The 16,687-nt window shown below is 40.2% G+C and overlaps 1 protein-coding gene across 1 annotated transcript; it reads left to right on the forward strand.

Annotated features, from left to right (window-relative positions):
* Positions 1-410: 410 nt before the first annotated feature.
* On the forward strand, positions 411-15,595 carry heca (hdc homolog, cell cycle regulator). Its single transcript, XM_080882712.1, has 5 exons — positions 411-819; positions 4,364-5,426; positions 7,034-7,200; positions 9,563-9,717; positions 14,756-15,595. Exons 1-5 carry the CDS (start codon positions 681-683, stop codon positions 14,918-14,920), a joined length of 1,689 nt encoding a protein of 562 aa, XP_080738838.1. The 5' UTR covers positions 411-680; the 3' UTR covers positions 14,921-15,595.
* Positions 15,596-16,687: the final 1,092 nt, after the last annotated feature.

Here is a 16,687-nt window from a genome sequence, read left to right on the forward strand (position 1 = left end):
AGCACCAAAAGTCATAGCCGGCATTAGCAGAAAGAGCAGAATTTTTTAAAGTTTGAATGGCGAAAATCGGATGAAAACTGTGGGAGTAGTTCCACGGCGAAAAGTGTACGGAAACACCCGGAATAATAAAGAATAAAGAGAAACAGGAACTCAATAGTGTGGATGCCCATTGAGGGCATCCACACAATAATATCATATGGTGTGAAGTTGAAGTAACTTTTAAGGCTTTGTTTTGCTAAGACCTTTCTGTGAACTTTCTATGTATGGGGAATAAATCTGATACCTGACTAAAAACCGAAACATGCCTTTAGATGCAGCAAATTCCGAGCTTTCCCACGGGACGCAAACGCAGCCTAAATCGCTGACGGTCAACACTAGGGGGCGGGGTCCCGTGACGTCAGGGGGTCGAAGAGAACAGCAGAGCAGGAATCAAAACAAGAGACGGACACGCCTTCGCTCCTAAAGGTTATACCAGCTTATTTCTTAGACCTGCTGCACTAAATTCAACCCGCCGTGCAAGAAGAGGCCCAAAAGCATCACCACAAAGAGAAAAGCCCGCATTAAAAACAAAGCACTGCAAGGGTCCACTGCTGAAATGGAGTCCACAGAAATGTCAGACAGCGCTGACAGGAGCCGTTGATAGAGGTCGAAAATAACACTTGACACTCGAATCCTGTAAAATGCCCAACCAGAAGAGCAGCAAGGGAAAGAAAAGCAAACGCACGAACAGTAGCGGAGATGAGCAGGAAAATGGAGCCTGTGCGGCCACAACAGGAGGCGCGGCCGCGGCGGCTGCACCCAGGAGCGAGCGCTCAAGTGGTAAGAGAGGAAACGGACGCAGATGTAGTGAAGTTTGGTGATGCTGCCTTCCTGCCAGGGGGGAAGCCCTGTCTGTCTGTCTGCACGACTGTGACATACGTTCACTGCAACGGTGCAAATGTCTCGATCCCCCCCCCCCCCCATCCACTTGTTCCTTGCAGCTCAAGCCCAAACTTCGTTTAAAATGTGCGGCATTACGGTTCCGTGAATAGTGGCAAACATGGGCCACATTTGTCGAGCACGATTTCAGGCCTTGCATAATTGTAGCTGTTGGAGTAGCTATTGCTCAACTGCGCTTAAATCGTGGTTGGGAAACTGATTTTCTATTATTTTTTAAAGGTCATTCGGGGTTTGTGTGGGCACAGGACGAATGCCGAGCAGGCGGCAAAGCAGTTGAAATATTGCTGAAGTAGTAGGTGTTACTTAATGTGTCGGATTTAAGGCGAACTTGACAGCGGCTGTTGGTGTTTCTTAAGTCGATTGTGGTCGTAGTTTGTTATTGGCTTCAGAGGTGGATGATGGGAGAGATACGAAATCGTGAAATTTATGAATGGAGTTCGGCTCCTCGGAACTCCTCTAGGAATATAAGGGATTATCGCCCGTGAATGTGACGCGCAGCGCCGTCAAAAGTGGCCATAAGAGGTGTTAACGACACAGCGCGACCCTTCTTTTATTTCTTTGTCTGCACGTGCACGTCAGTGATCGCGGGCTCTCTCGCAGGCCTCAGCTGTCTTTTCCTGACGGGCACCTTGTCCACAACAGTTTTTCGGTTGTGGCCTTCCTCCTCCAGGGTAATACTGACAGCTCACCGCTTGTGTGCGCACTCAAGTTCAAATGCAGTCCACACGGACGTGGAGCTGCTGGAGGTGCGTGCATTCATACAAACTGTACAGATTAAACAAAGCTTGAGACTGGAAACCACTTCACAGCAAACCTCATCTTAACTGTCAGGTATTGCTAGTGCAGCATTACACATCCAGTGACAACAGATTGTTCTTATGGTGTTATAAGACTAAGTAAAGCCCTGCTTTAACTTTTTTAAAAGGGAAAGCAAAGCACAAATCGGGATTTTTACCGTGTAACTCATCAGAGAAACTTAACGTATATACTGTACAGGTAGTTAGTAATTACACTTATTTATTTTTTTTAGTTCAGAGTGTAAAGTGCATGTTTGCAAAACCAGAAGGTAGGCGGTTCCAAGAGGGGGTTTGGGCCTTTTAACAAAAAATTACCTTTTTGCTGTCATCTATCTTTTGCAGCAGGTTTCCCCAGATGTGGATTAAGCCTGTTCCTGCACTAAAAAAGAAAATTCATTGAAGACCTTCACTGAAATAAGTTTATAGTCTAGGACTAGGTTTATGGTATGAAAGATGCCTTTAACTGGAAGTTACAAAATCTCTGCAAAGCTCTTGTTCTGCGGATGCTGAAGCCTGAACACACTTGTAGACACCAGAGTGATACACGGTGCTAAAAGTGGATTGTTTTCTGCTGTGTGGTGAGTTAGAAAGTGAAGAAGAAGAAGAAGAAGAAAGCCCTGCAATTGTACCGGAAAAGGAAGGAGGAAACTACCCCCCCCCCACACACACACACACACACACACACGCACACACACACACACAGTGTATTATCATGAGCTACTCCTCTCATAGAGACCGTGTGGCCACATTTTGTTTGATTCACATCCAGATTTGAGAATTGGCATCCTGTGAATAGAGCTGCTCACAGGATGGCCTACTTGAATTTCATAAATAGATGCAGAAGAGGCAGCAAGGACACCGAAAGCACCCGTTTAACATTTTCACCCCATGTTGTGTCTGTTTGCGATGAAGCTTAGGATGGAGAATCGGAGGGAAAATGTCACCCAAAATGCATTTGTGCTGAAGACATGAATAAATTGTTGCCTTTAGTATTTCAGCTGCACATAATGGTTGATTAAAATAAAATAAAAAATAATAATAAAAATCCCAAAGTGGTGTATTCAGTTTGTGCGAAAGAAAACCCCACAACTCTCTTCAGTTTCTAAAAATTCGAGACACCGAAAAAGCTTTTAAGAAGCTGAAAGCGTCATAAGTGCAGTTTATGAAAGTAAAATTAGCTTCTAGGGTTTGCTGTTGTTTTGTTTACTTAATTTGAAGACTTCTTCTTAGGCTCTTGTGCAGTAAATGAATAGTAAAAGTTACCACTGGATTAAACAATGCTGTAGTTTAATGGTTAACTTGTAATTAGAATTTTCTCTGGAGGACAAAAGGTGCCAAACTAAAACAATTGAATTATTTGAAAAATTAAATGGAAAACCGAATAAGCTGGAGAGTCAAAGTGAAGGTAAATAAGGAGGAAATTAAAAGAGCAAAAATACTATGTCACATTCTATAATATAAATAATGCCTACACATATATTAATTCAGTAAATAGCAAATCAGAATGTTTATTAATACTTTTATTCATTTATCTTTAACTTTAGCTATTTCCAATCTTCATATTTTAGTTTTATTTTATGTATTTTACATTAACAGATTTATTGTTTGCAGTACTTGAGGTTTATTAGAAGAGTTAAAGAAATAAAATAGGCTGTAGACTGAAAAGAGCAAAGTCACCCTAATTTTGATTGGCTAGGTTACATTTGTTGTCAAATATCTGATAGGCGTAGATCAATGTCGTCATATATCAATCTTCAAAATAACATTTGAAGATTGGCTTGAGAGGCGAGCCTGAGATGGTTTGCAGAAGAGGGATAGTGAGCATACTGGACAAAGGATGTTGAATGTGGAGCTGCCAGGTAGGAGAAAAATAGGAGGATTAATTGATGTAGCGAAGGAGGACATGCAGAAGGTTGGTGTGATAGAAGAAGATGCTTGAGAAAAGGGGAGCTGGAGGAAGATGATCCGGTGCGGTGACCCTCAAAATGAGCAAAAAAAGATGTTCACATTTGGCTTCTTTCTTTGCAAAATAGAGGTTAAACCTGCATTTGTGGATGGCATGATGAACTGTATCCCTGAATAATGATTTCTGGGGTAGTTCCTGAGCCAATGCAGAAACATGGTTGTTTTTAGCAAAGATTACGGTCATCAAATATTGATTTTCAGCCTCGTCTCTTCCACACACAGATTTCTACAAATTCTCTGTATCTTTTGAAAATACTCAGTACTGTACATTATGAGATGTTCACACTTGTCACAGTTTTATGTTGAGGAACATTCTGAAATTGTTCCAGACACAGTAGACACACTTATTTGCAGAGTGGTGAACATCTGTCCATCTTTTACTTCTGAGAAACTCTCAAAGATGCTCTTTTTATACCCAGTCTTGCTACTGTCCTGTTGTGTTCCTCCAGGGGTTTCTCTTTGGTACTTTCCCCACCTTTTGTTGTCTCAATTTAAACCTTCAATATGTTTTGTATGCTTTGTTGTGAATAAGATATGGGTTTATGAGATTTACAAATCATTGCGGTCTGGTTTCATCTACATTGTACACAGCTTTTAAACTTTTTATGAATTTGAGTTATAAATAAATTCTTTTCCCTCCTCTTTTCTCTCTGTTCATTCAGAGGCCCAGTGTGCAACCCCTCTCGGCTGCAGCCTGAGCCGTGCCATTGATCTGGAGAAGGACGACTGCCAGAGGGTTGTTTGCAACAGCGAGCTCTGCCCTTATGGCAACTGGATGCATCTACAGTGTTTCTACGAGTGGGAGAGCTCCATCCTTGTCCAGTTCAACTGCATCGGCCGTGCGCGGTCCTGGAATGAGAAGCAATGCCGACAAAACATGTGGACCAAGAAAGGCTACGACCTAGCCTTCAGGTTCTGCTCCTGCCGCTGTGGCCAGGGTCACCTGAAGAAGGACACCGACTGGTACCAGGTGAAACGCATGCAGGATGAGCGTAAGAAGAAATCGTCGGAAAGGAGCTCAGGCAGGACTGGAGCCAGCGGAGGGGCTTCAGGATCCGGGGATGGGTTTTTTGAAGAGCCCAAGAAAAGCAAACCACTTGGAGGGGCTGTAGGAGGAGCCAAACTAGCTAATAGGGCCTCTAGTCAGGAGATGCCTCGTAGACAATCAGTTGATCGACAGAACTCCACAGAGAGAGGTGGAGCAGCAGGAGGAGGGGGATATGCAATAGGAGGGCCTTTACCTTTTGGGCCTCCTCAGAAATCTCCATGTGACTCCCCGGGACAGTCTCCTCCTACTGGCTTCACCTTCTCCCCCACTGCTGCTCTCGGATCGGGAGGTGGGGGAACAGGTATGCGGGGTTCCCGTCAGCTGGGAGAGTTCTTCAAATCAGCCGTCCACATGGACGCACAGAGGAAACACCTGTTGGTTGGGGGATCTCTCGGTCGGAGCGGAGGCTGCTCCCTGGGAGCCTCTGGCGGTGCAGCTGGTGCTCCTCACTTAGATGCAGGGTCTGTCCTGCCGCTACAGCTATCCTTTACCCTCCCGCTTCATCACCGGCTCACCTCTGGCAGTGTGGGTGATGGTAGCCACCCTCACCCGGTGCAGTTCCTGAGGAGGCTGGACCTCTCGGAACTCCTCACCCACATCCCGCGCCACAAGCTCAACACCTACCACGTCCGCATGGAAGATGATGCCCAGGCAGGCCAGGGAGAGGAGCTGCGCAGGTAGGGCTTTTGGGAAATAATATAACAAATCTATTTCTTGCAACATTTCTTGAACACTAAACTTGCGACACAGTGAACACATGGTGAAAGTGATCAATCTGAAATGTTTATTTTGCATGCAAATCTTGAAACTTTAAACATATTTTTTAATCAAAATGCTAAATAAAACTCAGAACTTTTAAACCTACCAGATGTGCCCATGCAATGCACGTGATTCACTGTCAGACAGGCCAGGTCCTATATTCATGTGCTTAGTACAGGTAAAGAACGAGCAGGCTGCACACAGAGCAGGTCGTCACATTCACAGCTGCTTGTGGCACATGTGGATTTAATATATTGTAACTGCAGCATTTTGCAGTTATAACATCATATAACCACACAGCGGTTAAAGTTGCAATATAATTACAGCATTTGCACAGCACTCATTCATGTATACATTTACATGCAGTACTGTGCAAAAGTCTTAAACCACCTCTTATCCTTAGATAAGACCTAATCTTTTTCAGAGAAAGGCTTTTGTTTGTTTGTTCATTAAGCTTAATACTGAACTATGACTTGTTCAAATTTAAAATAGGCATCTAGCCCAGTGACCCAGTTGTGTCTACACACAATAGACGATTTAAGAAACACAAAATTTTTAAATTATATCTTTGTTACTAGCAGACTGTCACAAAAATGCATGATTTGTTCCAATTTATTTATTTGAATCTATAAAAAAATTCTAAGATAGCGCAGCTTGATAGGCATAAAGTATTACTTTTGTACAACAAACAGCTATTAGCTGAAAACCTGGCATATCACAGCATGGTGTGAAGTGTGTGCCTAAAAATATTGAGGAAAATGGACAAGATGAGGTCAAAAAAAGAAGTGACAGGCCTAAAAACGTGGATATCTGAAATGATCTCAAAGGAATGGTGGCTGTCAAGAAGCCATTCTTAGGGAAGGAAAACACAGAGAAGGCTGAGGTACTTCACAAGAGTGATGAATACAAATTTGAATTTGTATGCACTGAAGACGTCAGGACGAAGGTGAAACACTGTGTCTACAGCCATCTGGAAAAACCAAGTGGTGGTGAGGATCTTGTTAAAAGCGATGGAAATATAAATGCTGAATAGTTGTATCAGATTTTGATCTACCATCTGGATCCATCATCCTGAAAGTGTCTGATTGGCGACAGCTTGATAGAATTGTACAAACTGTTGAAATACATATTTATGTTTGCACATCTTTCACTAAATCACTGTGTGTATTTCCAATCTTCCTAACAAAATATAAAGAAACGAGCGGTGGCCAGAGACTTTTGCACAGTTCATCGTTCATATTCAGAAAAAAAAGCTTCTTAAAATGGATCTATGATATGGTTTTCTTTCCTCATACATGCTTCCTCTATTATAATTCTGTACCTCCTGTAAACAGAGTGGCTTATCACTGTTTTTAGCAGAATTTTGACTGCATGCACTGATTAAAACAAAGAAATGATTGTTGATTTAGGTCACGAGATGCAGTGCCACAATCATTTCTGCTGATATCCTACATAGAAGAACTGCCTGAACTTTCAGTGCAAGTGATTTGATGATGGTTCTTCTTACTGTGTCGCCACCCTGTAGGTTCATCCTGTCAGCTCTCAGTGCGAGCCAGAGAAACGTGGTCAACTGTGCACTGTGCCACCGGGCGCTGCCTGTATTTGAGCAGTTTCCTTTGGTGGATGGGACGCTGTTCCTCAGCCCTTCACGCCATGATGAGATTGAGTACGATGTGCCGTGCCACCTTCAAGGTCAGACATGGTTTTAACTGCATGGAATGAGGCCTGTGCTTAATTTGTGGAGGTAAATATTCATGCATGTAAGAGTCTGAGATGTATTATTTGAGTTTTCTGAAATTTCGCTCAGCATTGAGCGGTCTGATTTTGAACAGCAATCTGTCAGAACTTCTGCTTTTTCAGTGGTCGTCACGGTTGCTAACCATCAATTAATCAAGTGTATTTACAATGCCTGGCTAGAAGATAGACAGAAGATTAAAATAGCGGAAGTAGAGGACCTCGCAAGATTTGTTTCATCAGCTTATTTTGCCTTTAATGTATAGCGCCAGGAGAGTTGAGAAAGGGGGGAATGACATCAGATTTGGTGAGGATATACAGCCTGTGTATTGTACATGGGGCAGGGAGAATAGGGAAAAATGTATAACAGAGGCTTCTAACCTCACCCATTTTCTATCAGATTTTTATTTAGTGGTGCAAATTGAATGAAACCTTTAAGTTTACACAGACCTTATTGTGATTAAGCTTCTGACTTGGGCAGTCAAACTCAAAAGTGAGCAAACAAATGTAATAAAGTCGTAATACATCACGCAATCAGACTATTTAGAGTAAAAAAAGATATTTAAACCTTTAAAGGAAATGAAACTGATCTGTGAATCATCTTGTTGTGTACTACGTTTTCAAACTCATGAGAATAAGTTCTTCATTTGTTTTTGTGTATTTGCATGTTTTCCTAATTGGCAGCGCACTGAGAGCTCAGGGTCACCGCCTTGTTAAGACTACCGCAGAGTACGACAACAGGACTGCCGCTAATCATGAAAAATGTATATTCTCAGTGGTTATAAATAAATTATTAGTGCATCATGATGCTCAATTATACATTCCTGCTCCTTTAAAGTGTTTTCAAACTGTGTTTTCCTTATATAAAGAGAAATTGATCCATCAGTAAGCCCAATATTCACTGTGTGAATACACATGAAAGGTTTTCTGCTGGCTTCTGCACAGTCCTACATGAATGTAAATCAGCGTGAAGCTTCTTTGATGTGCTGGCCTCCAAGCTTTGATATGTATGTCCTTGATATGCATCAGTATGAAAGGCTTATTTATTCCATTTTTGCTGCTTTTTGTCAGGCAGAATTTAAATGTTGGTGAAGGAGTAGCTTAATTTCTGTCCAACAGATGTGAAAAAAAAAGAGTTCAGTTAAATTATACTAGCCATGATACTTTTCTATATTTGAGCTAAAACAGAAGAAGTAAGTAAGAACCCCCCAGAAAACATAATCATAACTCAGGCTTGAACTGTGTGGCAAAAACATGAAGAAGAAGCACTCAGAGAGTTCAAGCCTCCGCTAAGACAGCTCACTCTCTGGGCTGTATTTACCTTTAAGGGAATAGTGCAGTAAAAATGACATAAGGGCAGAGTGACAGGTGTTTACTTTGAGTACGCAAACATTATGTAGGAGTAGGTAATGGATATTGATTTGTAAATGTTAAGCGAATAACTTGAGCTCAATATATAATATTATATTTCTACATTATGTTTCTAACTTACTGACTTTAAGATGCAACAATTTTTGGGGTCATTTTAAGAGGAAGGAAGATGTCAAACATAAAAGTCAGGTCAGAGGTCAAATGTGACATGACATTTGGATGAAAACTATAATGTGATATTTAAAATCTATGCCAGTATGATTTTCTAAATGTTTGCCATTACAAGTATAGTCTTGTATAGATACAAGACATTTTATGAAGTCCAAAATAACACAATAATTAGAATCCCCATATATCATCCCCTACAGTATATGCCTTTATATCGTCAGTACAAACAATAAAAGTAAAAAATTGTTTTAAATAGCTTTGTGCAGCATTATTATTCCTTTGGCCTTCAGAACAATCCACTGACCTTGAAGAAGAGGTCAGAGGTCAAATGTAACATTATATTAGAACTCTTTTTATGGTACTTTTTTATATGTTGACAATACACTTCTGATTTTTTGACAAATTTTCACCAATAAATCATTAAGTTAACCCTGAAGACCTCAGTGGATGGAAGTAAAATTTGAATGTATTGTTAACATGACCCCACTCTACACCAGTCCAAAGGTTTTTTTTTTTTAATTAATTGAAAACTTTTTGAGCTATCATCATATCACAAATGCTGCAAAAAAAAAAAAAAGCCTCCTTGGCGGCGATAATAAAATGACTCTGTATAATGCATTGGAGTGGAAAAACACCAGAGCAAGAAAAAGAATAATATTCATGAAGCAACGTAAAGGTCTGTATATACTGCAGGGATGTGACAGTGGACTTTTGAGGAGGCTTATTGTTTTATTTTATTTTTTTATGTATGATTAATTATTCCTTTTGGTTCTTTCAACAGGCCGGCTGATGCACCTCTACGCCATCTGTGTGGACTGTCTAGAGGGCGTCCACAAGATTGTCTGCATCAAGTGCAAGTCACGCTGGGATGGGAGCTGGCACCAGCTGGGCACCATGTATACCTACGACATACTGGCTGCTTCACCGTGTTGCCAGGTAGAAACACTGAGGGGCATAGAAGAGCATGCTACTGAAATAAATAGAAAAGAAGAAGAAGAGTAATATGACAGACAAAAGCGATAAGAGCAAAAACCAAAGACCTTCCCCGTATTAGTAATTTCTGACAACAAATAGGTACAGTGACATGATGCTTTATCTCTGCTGGGTGTGTAAGCAGGTGTTTGCTAAAGTTATCAATTTATGAGGTGATAGCAATTCAGTGTTGTGTTTACAGCTTTCTCCTCTGCCACTTTGAGCCAAAAAGTTAATTAAAAAAGCTCTAAACCAAATCTAGAGATTAAACAGCTGCAGCTCCTACAAAGCTGTGACCATGTTACTTGCAGATGCCAACATTTGCTCATGGACACCAAAATAACTGTTAGCACCGATCTGACAAAAGTTAAATGATTCAATACCAATTTAAAAAGTCAGACAACGTATAACTCATTTTCTGAACTACTGACTCCACGTTGTTAATATAAAGTTTTGTTTGTCTGACTTGAAATTGGATTATTAAATCTTCCTTTCTGGGGTTAAATAATCTCAATAGAAGCTCCGCTTACCTGCTTTTTAGTGGAAATGGATTGTTTTTGGCTTTGCAAATTCAAATTTTATTGAACATACCTCCCAATGATAACCATGTTTTTGCAGAAATAAAACAAACCTTAAAAAACACTGTTCTAAACTATTATGCACAATAGAGTTTCAAAAAATTTTATTGGTTGTAAAGAACTGAAAATGGTCATTTGTTGAATTTGCAGTATTAGGAGGTCACATTTACTAAAAACCAAAAGCTATTTCTATCAAAAACAAAAGTCCTTTTTTGATATAACCTTCACAAGTCCTGCATCCATTGAACTTGTGAGTTTTTGGAGAGTTCCTGCTTGAATTTCTTTGCAAGATGTCAGAATAGCCTCCCACAGCTGCTGTTTTGATGTGAACTACCTCCCACCCTCATAGATCTTTTGCTTGAGGATGGTCCAGAGGTTCTCAATAGGGTTGAGGTCAGGGGAGGATGGGGGCCACAGCATGAATTTCTCTCCTTTTATGCCCAGAGCAGCCAGTGCCACAGAGGTATTCGTTGCAGGATGAGATGGTGCATTGTCATGCATGAAGATAGGAAGAAACTCTACATACCAGTATTTTGCAGAGGTCATTTTCACACCTTTGGGCATCCTAAAGGGGGCTACCAGCTCTCTCCCCATGATTCCTAACCTTAACCCAGGGTTGCACGACATCCATTAGTTTGGAAGACTGTTTGAAAATGAATCTTGATGTATTTCTGCTTGTGGGAGATGGCATTTTAACAGCTGCTCTCTTAATCTGATGAATTTCTCTGGCAGAAACAGTGGCGTGTCTAGAAAATTTTTGTTGGGGGGGCCAGGTAGGGGCACAGATTTGGAGAAGGGTGGCAGATTTAATTGGCAGATAATGTTTAAAAAAAAATTCTACCAACCCTTAACCATAATTCAATAATCCTGTAAACCTAATAACCAAATGCACTTTTAACTCTTATTAGAATGAGATTTTAACCACTACGGTGCAAAGTTTTTAGATACTGCGTTGATAAAGTACAAGAGATACAATCAGTGCTTTGTCAGTGCTTACTCAGCATTCAAGGACATCAATATTTGCATAGTATTTTTACTGACATATAGTGCACATATGTTTTGGGCAAAAACATTTTTGAAAATTAAAATACGAACATTTGTAACAAACAATTGACAAATTAGCCAGTTCCAATGCAAAACTTTATCTGCCTGTTAAAAAAAGAAGATAATCTTCTCACAAACTGGTGTTTGATTTTGAAACAGGAAAAAAGTGGAGAAACAACTGAAAAGACTAACATTTGAATAAAACCTGAAAGCAAGTAAATACTTTCTATGCTGCCTTATGGTAAACTTTGGTAATATTGATAAAGAACAACACTGGCTGATGATAAAATACAGTCAGCTGGCATGGTGACACTGCCAGTATTAACCTGCAGGGCTGGACTGGGACAGAAAATCGGGCATTTTGACTACAGACCGACCCACCAGGTAGTAAAGCCATAAAGCCTTTGAATGAAAACAAATGCTGTTGTGACAGTGATGTACAGTCTTGTTGGTATATGTATGATTTCTATACATTTTACGTCAGATAAAAACTTTGGTTGTAAGATTTAGATAATTATTTAATAAAAACTAGGTATTTTAAATGAGAATAAGAAAGAAAAGTATTTCTTTGTGCCCCCCTTTCCCTGTTAATGCCCTACCTGGCCCCCTGGCAAAACTTTGCTAGACCCGCCCCTGCACAGTTACCAGCTGTCAGCTACATAAAAAAGGATCCTGGTGTTATTTATCTCTCAGAAACAGTTGATAACTTCAACTCATTCATGTCACCTAAAAGGTAAACCTGTTTCTCCATCACCTGTTCAGCTCTGATGATTCAGTAAGGACATCTCCTGGTTTCATCTTCATGTTTCCCTCTCACCACATATCTAAACAGACATCATGACCAGCAGCTTTACAGCTGTGGCTCCAGCAAACATCAGCTGATACTAGAAATTAATATTAAATACATTCTAACAACAGCTGATCAAGCTTAAACATGCTGCTGTTGTTTAGCGCAATATCCGCTGGTTTCCTCTTTCTGGCGCAAAGTGGGCGATAAACAAACAAGAGAGAAAAGCCGATCAGCTGATCATTGATCAGTTTCATGATTGAAGTAGCAACAGGAGAGGGAGGGGGAGAGAATGAGAGAAGAAGAGGCAGCTGTGCAGCATAAAGACAGAATAACTCCAGCTTTGTGTCTTTTTTCCATTCTAGCTAAAGTCTGGGACAAACTGCGTCTCTTCTCAGCTCAATACGAAACGCGTAATATTTTCTCTGAATGAGGGACCATTCCATTTTTTTAAGGAGCCGTTGGCAACTCTACTAACCTTATGAATAAAATAAAGTTCACTATCAGTAACATCATAGCACCCACCCAGCTGTATAAAAACTCCGTCAAACTGGCTAGAACGCAGTATGAGTTATTGCAACTGACAGTAAAAAGTCAGCAACATGAAAATAAACTCCACCTAAACTTGGTTTATATCTGACCCAGATAGACTGCAGGTCATAACTTCTTACCTGAAGTTCAGTTCACCTGACACTCGGACTGGTGGCTGCTTCGGGTCTCTCCTCCTGCCTCCCCTTCCCTCATCCACCTGTTGCCTCTGTGGAAGCCCCGTCATAGCCACCACCAAACAACGGAGTTATTTCTACACATCGACCTGCATCTGGCCAATCCACCACCTCTCATTGTTCATGCCATTACAAAAAAAATAAAAAATAAGTCACTGGGGATATGCCCGGTATGCCCGATGGCCAGTCCAGCTATGTTAACCTGCAACCAAATCTGCAGCTCCATACAGCAATGTTACGACTTAGATTATATCTTATAACTCATAACTCTTATGTTAGCTGCCCTCAGTAGCATACTGTCTGAAATATTCCACAGCTGCAATAATTCTTTAAGTGTTATTTTTTTCCTTGGTATTCTAATTTCACCGAAGTTTACTAAACTCAACAAACTTGATATTACTTACCGGGACATTTATTCTGTCCTCATTTTCTTTCACCGAAAAATTGTTTCCTGCAGTGCCATCTTTCGCGCTTGGCTCTCCTACCTTTGCTAACGTGATGCGCATAGCGCAGAAGCGATGCTGCATTCACTTACACTCGGATATCTGAGCGTCACCGTGAAAACATAATCGGACATTTGATATTTGATTGAATTTTATTGTTTTGCCTTTGGGGTGGCACCTGGGGTGGCCAGTCTGGTTTGGGGGGTGGCCTGTGCCCCCCCAGGCCACCCCGCTGGACACGCCATTGGGCAGAAACCTTCCTCATTAACCCGTCTGTGCTGTGAATCAGCCACAAAGTTTTTCACAGTACAATAATCGCTTAAGTTTTTGTGTCGTATTGAATGTATTCATACCTTGTCCAAGGCATTCTACTATTTGAAACTTTTCTGCAGCAGAGAAATCCTTTTTTCCCATGTTGCATGGAACCTGTGGTATGCTTAATAATTTGGAACATCTTTTTTTAGCTAGTTTTCCTTTAATTGAGCTTGCCTGGCAACCTAATTATGAAAGCTGTCTGAGATTCATATCAGTGATCCAAAGAGCCCTGAGACACAATACCATCCACAAGTTTAACTGAAAACGACAAACTGGATGTTTGCATAATTTGGAATATGGCGTATAATATTTTTATTGCATTACCTGCATCTACAAAGTATCTACCAAATAGCAAAAAAACCACAGCATTTGTTTGCTAATTGTAGCGCTTAATTTGTTACTTAATTTGTTACCAATTCATAGCAACAGCTATCCCAAGGCTCTAGAAATGTTAAGGCAATTTTAAACCCCAAAAGTTGGACGATCTCCTACAACCAAGAACTTGGCAACATAGGAAACGAAAAACTCCCTTTTTAACAGAAAGAACCCTGCCGCAGAACCAAGATCAGGGAGCTACAGCCATCCGCTGCAAACTATTGGAGCATGAGGCGAAATAAAAAGGTGAAAAACAGGAGCGTAGAGAGACCGTGAATGACAAAATACAAAACACAAACTACAGGAGAGAGTAGACTGACGTTAATGTCATGAAATAGTGGCATGTAAACACATGGGGAATAGAAATGCTCATTGCATCATGGAAAGTCCCCTAGCAGCCGGTTTGAGCCTGTCCTAACTATAAGCTTTATCAAAAAGGTGTTTGTCTCCTGAATCCACTGGAAGCTGGTTCCATGGAAGAAGAGCCTAATAGCTAGATAACCTACGCTAGTCTAAAAATAGTGATTGTATTATAGTAGTAAAAGTGCATCCAGTCTGTTATCTAGTTTCACCGTCACTTTTTGCATCTAAAGACCCATTTAAAGCTTCTTGGACCCTTGAATTAACATGATTTTGTCACACTTAGATCCCAGGGAGTCACGAGTGAACCTCCATGCTGATATCTTGCCTCTTTCCAGCCTCTTGTTTGCTGACCTGTGTCCTGTATGTCCTCAGGCCCGTCTCAACTGTAAGCACTGCGGGAAACCGGTGGTGGACGTTCGAGTCGGGATGCAGTATTTCTCCGAGTACAGCAACGTCCAGCAGTGCCCCCACTGCGGCAACCTGGACTATCACTTTGTTAAACCTTTCTCCTCCTACAAAGTTCTTGAGGCTTATTGACAAATGTTGCTCTTGCATGCTAGTTGAGCTGCTTTTTGTTTGTTTGTTTTTTTCTAACACAATCTAGGAAAGATTTTATTTTTTGGGGCCTTAAGGAGGCTTTTAAGTTCTCTCTTTTGATTTCACGATTTCAGTTTTTTTTTAATGTATAGGAAATGTATGATTCTAGTTAGAGAAAAGTTCCATGGCAGTATCTCTGCGGTTAGAGATAAGTGTTGATGAAAGTGTTGCACTGACATTTCAGTCAAGCAAACACATTTATCCGTGACGAGTGAATGTATCTGTATGCCAAATTTACTTTTATTTTTTACCAAAAACAATCTTGAATAAAGCTGAGAGAGATAGACACTGGTGCTGGTTTGGTGTGCTCCTCTTTGTTAAAGCAGCTTTTGATAAGAATATGTTCTATCTTGATTAAAAACGTCATAAATAAAATGTACACCTTTTACTCTATGACAGATTCATCAGTTTATAAGTCTGGTATTACCATGTAGTATGTTCCTATCTGAGCTGTGAACATCTTAGAAAACTTGTACACTACATCCTGAGAGACCAACCTGATGTACACTGTGTCAACGATTTCCACATATTTTTTTCTCCCTTTTAAAAGGATTATGTTCTTCATGACTTTACTGAAGACTTGTAGGATGTCTGACAGGGAGCAGCCATGATGGAGGTCTTTGTTTTTTATATATATATATACATACATATATATATATATATATTCCAGCGATAACTACAAATGTTAGGTGAAAATTGCAGGCAGTGGTTTCAGTGGACACTTTTCAGTAACATGGGCCTGTGTCATGTTAACACAGACCAGTTATATCCCATTTTTTAACACTATTCTCGTCTGACAACAAACACTGTCTGCATGCTGCCATCTCTCAAACATAAAATAACCATTTCTTGGTTAAACAAAAGCAACGTTGACTTACTGCACTACCGTGTGGTAGAAACAGGTACAACTGGACCTCAGTTTGATTTCAGCTGATCTCACTTCAATATAGATTTTGGACATGAAGTCATTTCTTCACGTCGTGTTGATGGTTTTAGTGAGTTTTTGCGAATTTAAAATGACTTTTAAACTCAGACATTTACAAAAAGTAATTTCAAGTTCCCGTCATAGCTTCACAATAAGAAAACATTGAAGACATGTTGATTTGCTCAAGAAGATCTTATAAATGAATCCAGATGCAGATTCATCCCGTATCTGGAACGCTGCAGTGTACACATAACTTTAAGTCAAAACCTGCACGTTTCAGCCTCTCAAAAATGCCCTTAATCCATTTATTCATAATTATAAAACAACAGCCTTCCCCCTCACATGGAGGCCAACAAATAAGATGTATAATTATTTTTTACTGTTGCATTTCTGCATTTCTCACTGCTTTTATCTGTCTATGTTTGTTTCGCCCTCTGTTCATATTGCTTAATCTTGCTTTTATTGCAAGTGTTTCTTGCTGTATTAGGTCTTTCATTTTTATTGTTTAATTCATACACATTTTCTCCTATTTTAAGTCTTGTGTTTACCTTGTTGTTACCTTGTGTTTAAAGCTATGTTTTATCTGTTTTGAATCGTTTTGTGTCTCTTTTTGATGTCTTTTTTGTCACTTTTGTGTTTATTTTACATGTGCTTCTAGTCATTTTGCCTTTTGGTGGCTGCCTACATGAAATATTTTGTGTATGTCTACATTTTGTGCGTTTGTATCTCATTATGTTTCACTGTTATTTTGTTGTTTGCAGTTTTCTGTACAGTCATTTTGT

Source organism: Rhamphochromis sp. 'chilingali' (genome assembly GCF_963969265.1).
Source record: "Rhamphochromis sp. 'chilingali' genome assembly, chromosome: 5".
Lineage (NCBI taxonomy): Eukaryota > Metazoa > Chordata > Actinopteri > Cichliformes > Cichlidae > Rhamphochromis > Rhamphochromis sp. 'chilingali'.

Coding starts and splice junctions, on each gene's coding strand:
- heca (XM_080882712.1), top strand. CDS start 681: ATGCCCAACCAGAAGAGCAGCAAGGGAAAGAAAAGCAAACGCACGAAC. Junction 820..4,363: donor CAGGAGCGAGCGCTCAAGTG/GTAAGAGAGGAA, acceptor CTGTTCATTCAG/AGGCCCAGTGTGCAACCCCT. Junction 5,427..7,033: donor CAGGGAGAGGAGCTGCGCAG/GTAGGGCTTTTG, acceptor GCCACCCTGTAG/GTTCATCCTGTCAGCTCTCA.